The sequence below is a fragment of the Vanessa cardui genome, chromosome 5 (genome assembly GCF_905220365.1).
Source record: "Vanessa cardui chromosome 5, ilVanCard2.1, whole genome shotgun sequence".
Taxonomy (NCBI): Eukaryota; Metazoa; Arthropoda; class Insecta; order Lepidoptera; family Nymphalidae; genus Vanessa; species Vanessa cardui.
In genome coordinates this window covers 4237227-4256304 of record NC_061127.1, presented here as the reverse complement: position 1 = coordinate 4256304, position 19078 = coordinate 4237227, and the positions used below count along the sequence as shown (strand labels likewise).

The window sequence follows — 19078 nt, the reverse complement described above, 5'->3', positions numbered from 1 at the left end:
CAAAGGTACAGTAGGCCTTAGCCTTAGCTGTTACTGTATCTTAGTTAACAAAATGTGTCTCGTTATTGAACGAGCACGCGCATGAAACAGACACAACATATGTATATGTAGGTACAAACGTTTTGTTTTGTTTCAATTTACGCTACGCTTCTTTGAAATTGCATTCAAGTTCCTTACAATACACTTCCAAGGTACCGAGGTGTTGCATTATATTCCGAGAATCTTTATCATTTCTCTGTACAATACACTCGAATAAATTTCTTAAATTTAAGCAATACTCCAGTGTTGCATATTCTCTGCAGCAACCACTCTCGTTGATGACTTCATAGCAATTTTCCATACAGAATTTTATTTTGTAAAGAAAATAGCGATATATCTACTCGTATTTATCAATGTGCGGATCTCTTTGCATTTATTTTGTTACATAATATTAATTTTGCTAATTATTTTACAAACATCTGTGATTGATGAGACGTACGAAACGATATTTTAAAGTGATAACTTCTTATGGGAGGATAAACCGCTTAGTTACGTAACGCGTTACGGCGACAGTCTTGCTTCCCTTTCTCTTGCACATACGGCAGCAATTATTCTAATAATGTACAAAATACAAAACTCTAATGAACCGATTCAAGAATTGTAACTGAGAAAAATATAGGGTAGATTTATAATGTATAAGTTATATATTAAAAAAATCCTAAAAAAGTATTCCTAAAATATCACTTGTGTCTGAGATCCTTGGACTTTTAAAGCCATTGGCAATTAAAATTGACTATTGCAATACTAATTTCTTGTCATAGTTGCTCCACTGCTATGCTCTGCGCTGCCATCATGACAGAGCACTGGGAGCACGTGTCGTGGGAGAAGGCAGCTCTCGCGGCGCTCGCAAATGCTTCCAATACTGCACTGCAGTGGCTCTTGGATGAGAAAGTTGTTAAGGTAAGCTGTGTTTAAAAGAACATTTCTTTTATACTTCGTGTTCAAAGCCTTTTCAAGATCGTATCTTAAAATAGTTTACTTTAACTGAAAAGGATATTTGTAAAGGTGTTCCGCAGTTGGGACGTACGAATGCTTTTGTATCCGGTACTATGTAAATGTCTGATACGAAATACGGAAACTTTTTATATTTATGACAGTTGAAGCTGCTTTCGATAAATATATATTTGCCATTCATTTTGACGTTTAGTTCGTAACGTTAACAAATAATAAGGAATTACTACTTTTTTTAATATTTCCTCTTCTTATCTTCAGACTACAGGCTACAGTCAACAATGTATAATAATTAGTAATCTAATAATATCGATTGTGATAGTGACTGTAAATAAAAAAAAACACATAATTTAAAAACTGTTTTTTAAAGATATATAGGTGTTTAACTTTTTTATGTGGCTTTTATTTACACCGAGTTGGCACAGATTATTTCGTATGTTTATCTCAATAGTTATAGTAGAATGAGCATTAGTTGGGCTTCTTGCCCACCTACTTACTGTATTTTACGTAAACACGTCTATGGGGAAAATTTTGCGAAAAGGGATAGCCAAGCTAAGTGAATTTTGTATTCACAAAAACATCCTTAGGTTATCTCTGGTTTATATGGATTAACTGGGAGTAGCTAGAGTGCAATTCATCATCATCCTCCAACCCTATCCCAATTTCATTATTTTCGGCCATTTTATGTTGGCCATTCTCAACGGAGAATACCACATTACGCAAGATATAATGTAGTGCACAGTTATGTGACCAAACGCAGCTGAACTCTTTCATAATCCGATAAAATGCTAATTTAATAACATCAGACTTATGCGCTGAACCAAAGCATTAATCCAAATATTTACCAGTATTCAACCCACAAGGCTTGAAACACACTTGCAATCTTCGGACCGCTATTAATAATTTCTTTTTCTTTCCATCAGAAGTGTTTTTTTGTGCCCAGGACTACAATCTTATATGCTACCTACAAAACGTTAAAAGTTAGAACACGATTATTCTATCATTTGTGAAATTTATTCTCGAGAAACGTCTTCCATTGAAGTATTTCCGAGTAATTTAAAACGTTAAGACATTATGTAAAGTATGATAAAGAGATCTTACAAAACAATTAAGTTAAATGTTACAACATAAAGTATTAAGTATTTTCTTCTCGTTACGGAAAATATTTGATACGAAACGTAAAACACTTTCTTTGTCAGAGAAATGTTTAGATTATATTACTTTACAGTTATCTTTTGATTTTTCTGAAAAAATTTAGGTTCAATATAATTGATATTTTACCAATATGTACTTTTAGTATGGTGCCACAAAAATGCTTCATAACACATTAAATATATTCATGACTTTATTTGGGTAAACTTATGTGGAATACGTAAAAATGATTTTATACGGGGCTCCCGTTGTCAAGCGGTACCTGAAAAGCTTACAAAGTAATTTTTCACAATGTTGCTGTTGTAACGCCCTGCGAGGTAACGGAGGAGGGGCAAAGGGCGACATAAGAAATAAATTCCGTCACCGGAGCCCATATTCTCTTGTGCCCAAGAGCCTAGAATTTTCTTGAAATTTATTTTTATTCAATTTCAAGAGAACGTCAACAAAAATATAATAGAATAACGCTTTTTATACGATGAAAGGTTTTAGACTTAATAAATTTTCACGCGACCCACGAGAGCGTAGAAGTAACGTAACGTTTATGAGCCTGAAGCCTTCAGAGCAGCTCGTTTATAACGAATATTTAATGTTCTTTTTAAATTAATAATATATTTAATAGTAATAATATATTTACTTATATCATAGAAGTTTGGTGAAACTAGTCGTTCTAGTTAGTGTTGTATTCTCCATCCCAATTACATAGAGACAAAATTATATGTATTTTATATCGAGTATTATACTACACGAATAACTAATAATATTTTAATCGACTTAGGATTTGGATGGAAGGATTTGGATGTATATATTATCAAATATATCAAATTTTTGTTCCGAATGATCCTAATTTAAGCTGTTTGAAGATCTAATTATGCATTTTAAAAAGTAAAGTAAAGTAACAGCCTGTAAATTACCAACTGTTGGGCTATGGCCTCCTCTTCCATTATGGAGAGGGTTTGGAACATAATCCACCACGCTGTTCCAATGCGGGTTGGTAGAATACACTTGTGGCAGAATTTCGATGAAGTTAGACACATGCAGGTTTCCTCGCGATATTTTCCTTCACCGCCAAGCACGAGATGAATTATAAACACAAATTAAGCACATATATATATAATGGTGCTTGCGTGGGATTGAACCCGAAATCATCGATAAACATGCCCTAGTTCTAACCACTGGGTCATCTCAGCTCTGCATGATGCATGCATTTTAGAATACAATAATTTATCAATAATATTTTTTTAAATTATCATATCTATGTAGGGTAATTAATTTTGCGAATATGAACACGATTATTTTATGAGTTTCATAACAAGTCTATTAAATATTTTTGTTAATTTACCCAGCCCTATACCCGCTGGTCTTAATCCAACGTAACAAAATAATTACTTCGCTAATTAGACAAACAAAAACTGTTTCAAATTTTAACCTCACGTGAAAATATTTCGCAGTTTTATACGCGACGAAATTTTTTAGAAATGTTTGAAAATAATATATAAATTATTCGTAACTTTTGTAAGGACGAATTTGGGATTGTACGCATAATTGACGAATACATATATGCGTAATGTAAACAGACTTTTCTTATATTCAGATTTATTGACATTTGTTTTCATTTTATAATAAAATACTCCCTTTGTTTTAAGCTACACATTTAATTTAGGTGCCTTTTTGTCCATATTTCGGTTTTTTACGTCATTCTTTAAAGTACATATTCAACAATAACGCAAGAAATAACTTAATTCACATAGACATAATATAATTGATAAAATTTATATTTAAAATGAATAGATGCAAAACAGACCACCCGCCATTTAGATTTTCGGTGTCTTGTATTAAATTAAAGTTTAATGTTGTGTTACGAGAGTAAGCTTAGCCTTCATACGGTGTTATGACATTTGGTTCAATATCATAATTTATATTATTATTGTAATTAATTGATCGAGATGGCCCAGTGGTGAGTCGAGATGGCCCAGTGGTTAGAACGCGTGCATCTTAACCGATGATTGTGGGTTCAAACCCAGGCAAGCACCGCTGTTTCATGTGGTTAATTTGTCTTTATAATTCATCTCGTGCTCAGTGGTGAATGAAAACATCGTGAGGAAACCTGTGACAAATTTCATAGAAATTCTGCCACATGTGCATTCCACCAACCCGCATTGGAACAGCGTGGTGTAATATGTTCCAAAAAATTTCTCCTCAAGAGGGAGAGGAGGCCTTTAACCCAGCAGTGGGAATTTACAGGCTGTTGTTTGTTTGTTTTAATCAATAATTTGTAAAACTGTTATTAATATTATTTTATATGGCATAGCATTTAATACTGGCGTGTAACACTATTTCTTATTTTAAATATTATTGAGCTGTCATTATAAAACAATTGGACTATAGCGTGGGGCATTCTAACAAAAGATGGAGGGATTGAAGCATCATTGTAAAACGATAATATTATTTTGGCCATCCCGAACTACCAATATTACAGTTGTTTCTCATTAACTTTTTCCGTATGATTTCGTTTAAAGAGAAAAGGCTGCACAAAGACTGACATTTCAATTATGCGATCCCATTTAAACCATTCGGTTCGAAGTAGCGACAAGCGTATTTCAAGGAAAAATAAATATAAAGCAACAGCATTGACATTTAAATAAAGCGTACCTTAAACCTTTAAAAAAGATAAAATAATACAACATAAACTCAATATTACATTTTTTTCTAGATAGAAGTCGTTAATACTGCTTTATGCCCATCTCTGTAGCACGCCTTTACTGCTGACTCGTTTTTATTTTCCCTCAAGTGAGTTCTTGTTGAAAATTATTATTTTAAAGTGTAAGAGAAATACCGAAACCGAACGAAGCGTCTCATTTTCACGCTTCTATTTATATTTTCATTTTTGACGTCTTTGTTATATGTGAGTTTTGTTATAAAATTTACGTATAGATTTGAATTTACATGCAATTTACGTACATTGTATAAATATAGTTATACAATTGATCTTTGAAATTAACGCTTTATATACTCCTTACTCAATTTCAGCCACTAATGTAAATTAAACATTGCTCATAGCGGTTGAAATAAATAAATGTATGGGATTCCTATTAGTAGTGGCAATATATGATGGCATTGCTAATAGGAATCCCATTTATCGCCAATGCACCACTATCTTTGTTATCAAAGATGTTATGTCCCTGTACAACATTTCCAATCACATGGGCTGGTCACCTAAGCAGTACCCCGAGAATCCCCCTAGGTGTTGGAGGCTCGCATAGGCGGGCCGACCGTCAGGGCGCCACGGTAGCATGCGTAAGCGATCCCAAGGCGCCCGCCGAGAGACTGTGAGGGTACCGCTGGTTTTTTACTGGGTAAACCGGTGGACCTGGGCGCACTCGGCGTCCAGGAAATCGGGGAGTCCCCCCCCACTTTCCATCATGTGGTTCCCCCACATAAAACGTTTTTCCAGCGAAAAAAAAATGTTCACCTAAGTAGTGGTGAATGGAGAGCCTGAAATTAAATAATAAAAAAAAAACGAAACAAATGTGCCAAAACAACTAAAACTAATTATAATTAACCTCATATTAAAACCATCCACCATAAATAAAAACACCATTACGAGAGTTAAGTTTTTACATATTAACGATATGGAACTTATTAAGTGTAGCTGACGAACTACCTTGACTTACGTGCACGCGATGTTACGTTGACATAGAAAAATAATTGTATTCTTTCATCAATCAATTGTAGACAGCTGTGATTTAATGTAACAAATAAATAATATCTCTACTTAGTGTAAAACAAAGTCGCTTACCGCTGTCTGTCCCTATGTATGCTTAGATCTTTGAAATTACACCGGATTTTGATGCTGTTTTGTTTTAGATAGATTGATTTATAAGGAAGGCTTCTGTGAAGTATATCATACATGAACAATGTAGTAAGAAACACTGATGATTTTAGAAGTTTCTAATGTGATGTACTTTCACCAACCCACATTGTAACAGCGTGGTGGAATATGTTCCAAACCCTCTCCTTAATGGAAGAGGATGGCTTATCTCAGCAGTGGGAAATTTAAAGGCTGTTACTTTACTTTTACTTTTCTTTACTTTACTAGTGTGATGTAAATAACCACATATTTAATAGACAATTTAGTATCAGTGTTTAACCGGTGTAAAGCCGGGCGTTAGTAATGTAATAAATAATTCATATTAAAACATATATTAAGGTTTCAGAAGCGAAAAATAACATATTTAAGTTGAGAAACAATTTAAAAAAAACCTATAGGTACAAACCTGTTTTTTATAATAATTTAACTTCAGACAGGTACATTCAATTCTAGGTACGACTCCCGTCGAGCACGCCCTATCGAACGTCCCTGAGGTATTACGCGCGTCAGTCACTATCGTATTTATACGAGAAAACATTAAAAAAGAAAGGGTTATTAGTATTTGCTTGAAATTTAATATAATATTAAAATTTTGCGTCATGTCTTCTAGACTGTAACTGTTACTGGTAATCCTTAGATATAAAACCTTGTGACTTTTGTCCGATCATTGAAATAAAACTGGTTTTAACGGAATTGAATCGCGTATATTAATTATTTTTGACATCCCGACGTTTCGAGCACTTTACAGTGTTCGTGGTCACGGGTAGTCTACCCGTTTTATTTCAATTTATAATAATCGCGAAAATTTAAGACAACATTTTGTCTGATCAGCTTTGAACCTAGGACATAGGGAGCTAAAACACAAATCTATCCAGTAGACCAACGATGCAAAGATGAAATGATAAAGTTAGGTTAACCATTAGTATTAAGGTTACTGCATTAATTTAATAATAAAAAATAGCTCACATCAACGTCTAGAAAATTGCTTGCACAGATGCCCTCAACAACAACAACCCGTAAATTACCCAAGGCTTTGGAACATATTTAACAACGCTGTTCCAATGCGTGTTGGTAGAATACAAATGTGGCAGAACTTCTATAAAACTAGATACATGCAGGATTTCTCAAGATGTTTTCCTTCACTGCCGAGCACGAGATGAATTATAAACATAAATTAAGCACATGAATATTTAGTGGTACACGCCTGGGTTTGAAACCGCAATCACCGGTCAATCACCCGTTCTAACCACTGGGCCATCTACTATGATGGCCCAGAGATGCTATTAGCAGATTTAAAATGGGAAACGAATATATAATGTCAAATCTATTCGGTACTTTTCCGCATTTATATTTTATAAAATATAAATCGTAAATTTTATTTCTGATGTTTAATACCTTGTCAGATTTGAGAGCAATTATTTGTTATTTTTTTAAAACCTTTATTTAACTTCGGTCTTTACTTACGTGTGCACTAAACTTTGCAATTAGATAAATAGATCCACCGTGATACAACATTTTGGCGGTCCTATTGTGACAAAAAAAAAATACAGACGAATTGATAACCTCCTCCTTTTGGAAGTCGGTTGAAAAGAAGTATACGAAATTTAATTAGTTTGATGGCATGAAAGAAATAAAAGCTTTAAAATGCTTTATCTGGATAGTTTATTAAATATTTAACTTAAAAAGTTCGTCTAAAGAAAGTCGTATGGTTTATGAACGATTAATTAAACAGTTTTCAACTTAAATTTAAAAGCCAGAAGTAATAGTGCTACCTGAAAAGCTCGGCTTAACTGACTCACGTTTTAAAATGTCACCTTGACCCGAGCAGTTGTGGACAGTTCTATACACAGATATGTATTCAATAAAAGTGTATTATTTTTAATGAGGTTTCAGCGTACAATTTCTGCTCAAAATTCTATCTAACTCAGTGCATAGATGAAGTAGACCGTTTCCGAAGATCGCAGGTCTAATTTCGAATTAACGTCATTGAACTTTCATGTGATCAATAATTCAATCATTTTTAGCGATGTGTGAAATATCGTAAAACAACCTGCGTACCTATATCAAATATTATTCTTCCAATAATGATATTCATTTTTAATTAATTAATATAGAGAACACAATGACAATTTTCTTGAAGCTTCGAAGGGTACGGGTGGTAACGTGAAAGAAATAAATAATCAGAAACAACCAACAATAAAACAAAATGTCATGAAATAGAATAATCAACAAATAAAATAACATTTGTATGTCACATAAAAGTGGTTTATAACGCAAATATTTTTAAATTGAATTTATCTACATTTATCTTTATCATGCATTCAATCAAATATCATCATTAATTTATCTGAAGTGTCGTTCCAAATCGAAGTAATTTAATTCCCAAAAAATGTTTTCAAACAATATTACTTATTAACTATAACATTTATTTATTAAACATGGTTACATTATACATAACTAATTATATATAACTTTTATCTTTAAATTATAAGTTACAAGAATGAAAGTTCTCGAATCCCAAATGAAACCTTATTTAATATTAGTGAGTTTATTGATATATGAAGGCTGATATAAAATAAATCGCTACAATTATAGTCTAAGAGAACAAAGCTACTTTTGAATTTATTGTAATTACCAAAATATATACAAGCGAAAAAATCATATTGTTCAAAATTAAAGTAACAAACTTCAATATGAAACTGTGTTCGTTACATAAGAGTAGAAAGGCTATAACGGTTGACATTTCAGTTTTTTCTCCCACGAGATTCGGTTCACGTGAACCGAGCAAGAACTTAGCTGTTATGAACATCACAATAAAAGTCATAAAGAATATTTCACACGTATAGTACGACACAACTCAGATGTAGCATCGGCACAATTCGTAAAACCGATCACATCCGAATAGTATGCTATCCCAAATTATCAATATTTATTTCTTATGATCTTTACACAAATGTTATAACTTTTAGTATCATATGTGGTAATATTCGTCAATTGGACGCGAGAATTTATAGCGACGAATAGCGTCGAATGGCGCGATAGGGAGCTATTTCTATTGGTTGAGTAAATCGGCAGTAATCGGTTTTATTGCATTGTCCGATGCTACATCTAATTTGTGTCGTACTATATAACGACTACGACAGACATAATAGTTTTCATTATTCGTATTATTTTTCATCGAGGTCAGGTTTTATATTGAAAGTTATTATATAGAAGTTTAACAATTTGAGTTGATAGGACGGAATACGTCCTTGGCCTTATAACTATGGTAATGGTATTTTGCTTTTGTTTCAAGGACGGAGATTAAGTCGAGCATAGAAAAAGTAATACTATGAAATTTTATTTACGAAAGATTGTAAAATACATACACAGTAATTACAGTAAAACACAAATTAAAAAATAAGACAAATGTATTTAACGATCGACTATAATTATCACTATTAATTATAAACATTAATTTTAAGCTTTTTTTTTCCAATTGACACAGCATCACTTAAGCATTATGAGGAACCTTATAAGTATACGTTTAGATTATTGATTCCCTATTATATTTAAACTTAAATGGCATAACATTAATTAAGAAAATAACAAAAAATATACATAATAATCATGAAAAATTCTGTTTAAAAAATTGAAATCACGTCTTGATATTAAAAGTAAAGTAAAGTAACTGCTAAATTTCCTACTGCTAGACTAAGGCCTCTTCTCCTATGAAGTAGAAGGTGAAATTCAGGTTTCCTCACGATGTTTTCCTACACCGCCGAGCTTGAGATGAATTAAACACAAATTAAGCACATATATATAGTGTTGCTTGCCTGGGCTTGAACCCGAAATCATCGGTTAAGATGCACGCGTTCTAACCACTGGGCCATCTCAGCTTGACATTTAGCTGAATGAAAAAAATAAATTTAATAAAAATGAGTTATAAAAACCTTTTTGTTACTTCTAAATTATTCTCGTTCAAGGAAAAGTTTTTATTGAAGTCGTGTTAGGTAACTGGGTCATTAATCAAAGTCTATATTTACTAGACATCTCTTAAAATTCGCGGAATTTGAACTGAACAAATTGCGTCCTTAACTTGAAATATTTTTTCGCATTTTAGCTTATATAATACCGCCATTTCAATCCCGGGCTATGTAAAAAAATTAAATGAAAATATTTGTAATGATTATTGTTGAGTTATTGTTTGCAATTAATTATATGAAATAAGAAGTAACTTATGTTCTATCCAAGATTGTTTAATGGACAGCGAATTAATTTAATATATCCTAGAAAGTACGGAGAGCAGGTGTAGTCATTCCTTGACCAAATCTGTACATTTTCAAGAATTTACTGACCAAAATTATATTGAACAAGTGTACGAGTACTTATTCATAATCTGATGAGATTGCAATTTGGACAAAACCAGATAGAGTTCAGAATCCTGACTAAAGTCTTTGCTCATTCTTCCGAGAATAGTAAACCTCCCAACTTCCAAAATTGGTCCGCTACTGGTAATCTCTTGGCAGCAAAACGTACCTCCTTATATTGTCCCTACCTGCTCTTTTAACCGGATTTCGTTTTATGTACAAACTTTACTACTAAACAGATCCCTATTAAGTGGATTGCAGACCGACATACTTCCGTGCAGCTTGAAAACTATGCAAATTAAGCTATATGAGCTAACATATATATGCAATCTAAATTGTGTATCTATATGCAGCTTACCGTCAAAGATTTTCTCTTAATGCTACTTCTCTAAATTCAACATTATTCGCTAATTTCATAACATATGTATATTATATGTCCATGTGAAACAGTTGTAAGCTATAATGTTATAATGCTAAATCAATCTAATTATGGTAAAAGTTTTAAATTAATTCGCAAAACATTAAATCAATAAAATCATAGCCGAAATATTAGACAGCAAAAGTTTCTATACTAATAACGTCTGAAAGTTTATTTCATGATACCGCTCTACCTGGGTTTACTTAGTGGTAGGGCTTGGTGCTAGCCCGTCTGGGTAGGTACCGTCAGTTATTATTTCGCTAAATTACAGTACTTTGTGTGTGGCACATTGACGATGTAAATAATAGTTAATATTTCTTACAGCGTCATTGTCTATGAGCGATGGTGACCACTTACCATCAGGTGGCCCATATGTTGATACCGAACCTATACCATAAAAAAACCCTGAATGGTGATAAATACATCTTTCTTATGACATACGTAGGTGGACGAGCAAATGGGCTCATGACATACCGTCAATGGACATCACGATGGTACAGTAAGAAATATTACCCATTCCTTACATCGCTAATGCTCCACAAACCTTGGGACCACCATTTACCGGCATGAAAACGTATGCAAACTTGGTGCTTTATAGATTGTATTAGGCTCTGGCGACCTTCCCTGGCTTCGCACGTGTACAATGCCGATAGGTACTAAATATACTATAGAATATAATACCATATCACATTACAACAACAACAACAACAACAGCCTGTAAATTCCCACTGCTGGGCTAAAGGCCTCCTCTCCCTTTGAGGAGAAGGTTTGGAACATATTCCACCACGCTGTTCCAATGCGGGTTGGTGGAATACACATGTTGCAGAATTTCTATGAAATTTGTCACATGCAGGTTTCCTCACGATGTTTTCCTTCACCGCTGAGCACGAGATGAATTATAAAGACAAATTAAGCACATGAATCAGCGGTGCTTGCCTGGGTTTGAACCCACAATCATCGGTTAAGATGCACGCGTTCTAACCACTGGGCCATCTCGACTCATATATACATATATATCACATTAGAAACTTTAAAATTATCAGTGTTTCTTTATTATATTGTCCATGTATCGTATACAAAAACCGTCCTCTCGTATAATTCTATTTATTAAAAAAACTGCATCAAAACCGCTGCGTAATTTTAAAGATTTAAGCATATATAGGGACAGACAGCGGTAAGCGACTTTGTTTTGTACTATGTAATAATTTACTAAACATAAATCAAGTCTAATCTCTTACACACTTAACAATTTTACACAATTATAGTGCTATCAAGTTACATTTGGAATAGAGATCGTAAAGCGATTTGTACGAAGGTCGACAGAGTAATTCCTAGAAGCATTGCGAAGAAATGTTTGCTTCGGCCTTGAAACTTAACTTGGCAACCAATAATGCGACTTCCCTATTATTGTATGGCTGTCGCTTAATTTCTATTTTCAATTGTTTCGAAACAATGAACTAGAACTATTAAAGTCTTCACCTTTGGCATTTATCTAGTTCATCGAAAAGATATCATATATATTATTAATCTTGATATACTGTAATCAACTACTATAATGATCTAAGAAACGTTCCGTTGCAGTGCAAAAGTACTTTTATTATTGTCCTTCAATATGGGTCGATATATGTGGCAGTCATTCAATATATGTATCATCACATATATAGAGATATGTAATAAGCAAGTATCCTAGCAATATTTTCTTTATCCACTGAACATAAAATGCATATTATACTACTATTATTTTACCCGAGTTCGAACCATATGTAATATAGTGGGTTATTGACAACGGAATAGTGGTACTAATTACATGCAAAATGAATACATTTCATACACATTACGTTATTATTAATGTCTTCAACCTGCAATACCCAATGGCGGTCCGTAATTATTATAATTAAAACACGAACAAATTATCTTGGTGGTAGGGCTTTGTGCAAGCCCGTCTGGGTAGGTACAACCCACTCATCAGTTATTATAAATATTACAGTATTGTTGTGTTCCGGTTTGAAGGGTGAGTGAGCCAGTGTAACTACAGGCACGAGGGACGTAACATCTTTGTTCCCAAGGTTGGTAGCACATTGACGATGTAAGGAATAGTTAATATACAGCATCATTGTCTATGGGTGATGGCGACCACTTACCATCAGATGACCCATATGTTCGTCTGCCAACCTTAACCATAAAAAAAAATCGCATAAGTAAAAACTGAGGTACTTTACTGCTTATGCGTGATATTGTATTTATGATTTTACACTGATACCGATACTATGCAAGCATTTAAAATATTTATAACTCAATACAGGGAATAACCAATCCCAGATATATGATGATATATATGAGATATATGAACAAAAAAAAAAACAAAATGGCAGACGCAAGCATGTAGGTAGGTATGTGATGAGTGATGACACAATTTATTAATAACGTCAAACCATTCCCGCCTTTTCTATAAAGCACGGAATATATCTACAGCTAACTGTCTGTGAGCCTTTCCTTTTTCTTAAAAGGTTCAATTGAGCAATTTATATACTTAATTATTGCCCGTGTTAAATATAATATGAGTTTGTGGTTTTAATGCTATCTACATGTTACAAAACGTTTTTTACATAATCAAAGCTACTTGGTTTTACTTAGGAGTCTGACGATGCCTCGCTGCCTGTTCATAGAGTAATCCGGCCGTAGCAGCCAGCTGTCTTCATTTCAATACTTAATTCGAACTTTAATATAATTGAATTATTAAATATTTACTGTTACCAAAGAGGTTTATTTAAATATATATTACTATTACTATTAGTTACATAAAATTACATACAGATTGGAAGAGATACAATTATATCATTATCATAATATACTCTAAATAATATAAATAGTTAAGGTCTTATATATAATGTTAAAATCATGTTTAATCTTTACAATATTGTTTTTAAGATAATTAATTAATTAATAATAGCTATGTACTACTACATACATATAAATAAAGAACAAAACATTTTTATATAACCAACCATTGATATTAATTAACAATAATGTTTAATATAATACATTTTCGAAACCTAACATACATAATTGTAATCATGTTCACGAAATAATAGTTCCAAACTGTAAGAAGCCCTATTCGTACGCGGATTACAAAGAAACCTATTGCTCTAAAGTAGGAAGCAAACGGGAATTTAATATTTCTTAATGATTGCTGCTATTGACATATTATCGATAACATTAAAAATTAACTCACATTATACAATTGCTTTGTTTTAATATGTAAATACCTTATATGGTTAAAACATTTTTAATGTTTATGTTTTATTAGGTACAATTATTTGTATTCTATTTATATAATACTCTTTATTGCACTGAGAAATTTTACATGGTAATTTTACACATGAAATTATTGTTCACAATGGCGGGCTTATTTCTAAAAGAAATTTCTTCTAGCCAACCCACAGCTGTAAGAGATAGTGTTATATAGCAGGTACAGATAGTGGAACATTAGATACTCTTAGTAATATTATATAAAAGAAACAATTTAAATATCATATTATATATATAATATAAAATAATTTTAATATAATATGTATTACGCTTACATAATATATGTATATAATAAATACATATATACTAAATTATTATACTTATACTACATCTTACACTCGAATAAAAATTGAAAACAATGAATAATGTGATTTTTTTATCAGCTGATTATTGAGACGGCGCGGCGGCAGGCGGTATTATCCGAACACACATTACATGTCAATGAATATAGATAATAAATACACATTTATCTGTACATAATCCCTTGTAGGTACAATAGTGTTAATAATAGAGTAATGTATTATATCACTGATATTTTTAATGACAGTTTGATTGCCTCGTGAAGAATCAATAAAACTTTTTTCGATTTTATTTTAGATTGGAGATTCACACTCTCGAAAAGGCGGTGGCACATTTTTAGTTCCCATGAATGGAGGTATATGGACCATGTGCGTGTCTTTAGAAGGTAAATTATAAAATTTTAATATGTAATATGTGTAGTCAAATAAACTGGATTTTCATTGAAATTTAATTTATAGAGGAAGAAGTGTCAATATTAGCGAGGGCCGGATTTCCGACGGAGCCGCTGTGCACAAATTATTTGGCAGATGACGAAGATGAACAGAGAGGAGACTGGCAGCATCGTAAGTTAATTTACATTTTATTAAGTAAGCCAACACAATTTATAATATTAATATATGACTAACTTATCATCTTCACCTTTGATGACTTTTTACAAATTATTACATTTTCTAATTTTATAAATAACAATTATAGGCTAACTTATAATGCACAACTCCAGTTGCGACTCCAAATTAACATTTTTTGTTTTTGATAACATAAGTATATAACGTTACTCATTGGTCTCAAAAAAAGTTTCCATACAATTTAATAAAGGTATTATGTATTATGTATATAGGTATGCAGAATCTGTCGATATCGTGTGCGCTGGTGTGTCTCATCGTGTTAGGCAGCGCAGCCCTGGTGGGCGCTTTCGGCGTCTGCAAACATCAAATCAGCGCCGTGCTTGTCACTGGGGTCATGTATCTTTTAGCTGGTAAGTTATTGTAACGTTATAAAATTAAAACATGATACTACTAGTAAGAATCAAAAGATTAGTCGTTATTGTTATTATTTCGAGTTAATCTTTTCTTTATTTACATTAATTAAAAGTTAAATTCTTTATTCTGTAGTTATTATATAACAAACGAGTATGTATTCCAATCACTAGAGAGACCCTACTTAAATATACGTTTACAGTGGTAAAGAACAAATAATTATTACGTTTTTTAAATATCGCCGGTTCTCCTAGTAGAACGGACAATAAATCTATAGTTACTGTTTCTATTCATGTAGAAGTCATAATAAAATGTTTATAATATATTAATCCTACTACAAAGATTTCATACGATGTTCTATATTGTTTATGTAACATTATAATACCTTTCTTAAAAAATACATGTTAGTATATTTATAGTAAAAACAAGTTGTAATATTGCGCTTTGCCTATATGGACTTTACAATTATATATTATTTCGAGTTTGATCCAAACACGTGTTTAAATTGTTTGATTTCTTTTGCAGGGTTGTTCGCAATGTTCACATTAATGATAATACATTTCAAGCGAGTCCAACGAGTGTCTACCCGGGGCAGTTCTCACGGCGACGATACCGCAGACGGCGTCATAGGTCCGCGCTACCCCGCATTCCCCTTACTATCCGCGAGAGAGTTTACGACATCGTGGTCGCTGGAACTGGGATGGGGAGGCGTGGCCCTAGCGACCACTACATCACTGCTGTGGATATTGTTATCGAAGATCATGAGATACAATCCCATATCATCTATGTTGTTGTGAATTCACATGATTATTATGCGTTTACACGGACGTATGGGTAACACCTAAAAATGTTAGAATGTTTAATGCAATAAATTAAATTTATACATAATGTTACCTAAACAAAGTAACATAATACACGTAAATCGTAATAAGCCCAGTCCGTGTGAATGCTGCATAAAGTCAATTACGTTAATCCCAATATTTTAAGTAGGAAATTTCTACCCGGGCGCTTTTATACTGCGTCATAATTAAACATTAGATATAAGTATAATTAACACAAACCGTCATTAAGAAAGCTTGAAAAAACAGCCGTATACCCAAACAATTGTGAACCCAAAATGCCGCAGTCAAAATTCTAATTTATAGCACTCTACATTAGGCTTATTATTGTACAAAAGTAATAGCTCAGGCCGTCGCCAAGCTTGTTGCCGTCCATACAAAATTATATATTTACTTACTTATAATTGTACACGACTCATTTCCATTTTGTTTGTATTTGGCTGACGTGACTACATAAGAATATTTACAATGAATTTATAACATCGCTAGTAATAAAACTTTTGGAATATGTGGCGCTTTCAACAACGTAAATAATTAAGTTAAAATGTTATTGCTGAATGAATAAAAAAGTATATTTTCAAAATAATTTGATTTTGAAATTTATATTAAAAATTTAGAAGTTATATAAAAATTTTGAAATAATGAAAGGTACTATATATACAATTAAGAACTTAAACGCATTTTTAAAATGCTAATAAGCATTTATTTATTTGGACCATTTTTATATATACGGGTCAGTTTCTTAGCAAGTTATTGCTTTTTGGGTTTAATTATGTTCCATTAAATACTGGGGCAACTAATACTTCCATAAGGGAGAGTAAACGTACTTCAGGGTAAAAATATCACACAAATTACTCTATGCTATTTGCGAGCCTTGCTCTTTGTGTATTTATATTTATACATTGAAAGGCGGCTTCGATATTTTTTTGCAAAGTCTATTTTGTCCAAAATCACTGTTTCCGCCGATCTTGAGCTTAAAACTTTTACTCTTAAATTATTAAATTGCATGATATTTTTTGTACTTTGCAACTCTACTATTTATCTACATATGACATTTATCTTTGTACATAAAACAAAATGCATTTGCTAGTTACAAGATTAAGGCCTAGATACACGTTAAGACTTGGGGAATTTTTATTAATAGTGTTAAAACTTTTTTTTTTTTTTAAATAAGATACTTCACGACTATGCCCCAAACATACTTGAAATAGGCTTTATAGATAAACATAAAATAATACAAAAAAATACTTCAATATCAGATGATTTCATAACTATAATAAAAAAGTCCAAAAAAAACATAAAAGTTGGTTAGCCTTAGGCTACTAACTTTTATATAAGAGGTTAACAAGTACTAAAAAACTGGTATATTTATACAACATCTGTATTGTACTGAAATAAAATATGTTTCCCCGTAATGTACCTAAAGTTTGCCCGCCCATCTCACAAGTTAGGTGTAAGGTAAGCGATACTGTATAAATATTTAAAAGCAAAGTTGAGCGTTGTTTGAAAGTTGGTGCTGTGAGTTAATATTAGTTTTATTCATAGTAAATTTGTTAGCAAGATGAAGTAGAGTGTTGTTAGTAAAAAGGTTTAATGAAAATATGTTACAATGAGCGATCATAGACAACAGTTAGATAACATTTAATTAGAAAAGTAGTTACAAATACTAATCCTTCAAGAATATCTAAAAAAATAGTGTAGTCTACGTTTGTTCTAAGATATTATAATAAATTTAAGTCAATTTAAGGAATCGAAGTTAACAACATAATACTATACGATTTAAATGAAAAGTAGATAAAAAATTTGACAGCCCTGAGTGTATTAAAATATGCATTTAATAAAAGTAAGAATAATTAATCCAACAATTAAAACAATGGTAGCACGCGATATATAATAATAAAAATACAAACGCTCAAAAATCTAGTCATTTTGTTAATAAGAAAATCGCTTAAGTGCTGCTACATAAAATATCTGAAATATACATATATGCACAGGAATATACTAGCATTTTGCACAATAGTCGATATATAGTTACAAAATACAAATATTATAGAATACAATGTAACTTATTAATGATATAACTGTTACTGTAGAATTTCGGACTACGGTAAATTCTACGATTATCCAGTAAAACCTAAGATTTACCAATTCTTAATGGTAAATGCCCAAAAGGGTATGCGATTCTAATAACCTAATCTAACCTTACCTAACACATACTGAAGTCGAATGTTCTAAGGCCGAAAAAAAAGTTTCATTTTAAAAAAATACTTACATTTAACAATCCGAGTAGTTCGAGCTTTTACAGTAACATAACAATGTGACAAAAGATATGCAACTTTTTTTTACAATATACAGAAGAAGGGCGGAATAATTGAGGGCTAAAATCTCACTTCAGAAAGCCAAAAAAAATGTATTTTTATTTCAATCTCGAAAAAGAAAATATGACTTCTCATTTTTAATACAAAAATGATAAGAAGTTATGTAACAATTCTTCTCTTCTTTAATCACGTTAACAAAATTAATCGTTCTCTTTGCGGTTACAAACTGTGCAAAGATGATTATGATTGTTTAGTGATTTGTGATATTTTAAACTTTGTTAAGACGTTACAAGAACCGTTCTGTATGAAATAATTTAGTGATAAATGGATAAATTAACGAATAGCTTCTATGCACCTAATTAATGGCATTGTTTGTATTGTAATGTATAGTTTATTTGAATAAATGTTATTTATTACGTTAAATAATTTTCTAATGCATAAAGCAATATTATTTTGTTTAATATGTGTTTTATTTTACATATTTTCCTTTAATTCGATAAATTCTCATTTATGATGTATATGCCTAGTTAAATATTTGGTAAAGAAAAACAAATATAT

General features: G+C 32.0%; 1 protein-coding gene across 1 annotated transcript in view; it reads left to right on the top strand.

Annotated features, from left to right (window-relative positions):
- LOC124530002 overlaps positions 1-18432 on the top strand; it is a 46818-nt gene extending 28386 nt beyond the window's left edge. Inside the window, exons 3-7 of the mRNA XM_047103974.1 lie at positions 801-939; positions 14684-14771; positions 14845-14949; positions 15225-15362; positions 15889-18432. Coding sequence (XP_046959930.1) covers positions 801-939; positions 14684-14771; positions 14845-14949; positions 15225-15362; positions 15889-16160 — 742 coding nt within the window. The 3' untranslated portion in view covers positions 16161-18432. The remainder of the gene's footprint in view (positions 1-800; positions 940-14683; positions 14772-14844; positions 14950-15224; positions 15363-15888) is intronic.
- Positions 18433-19078: the final 646 nt, after the last annotated feature.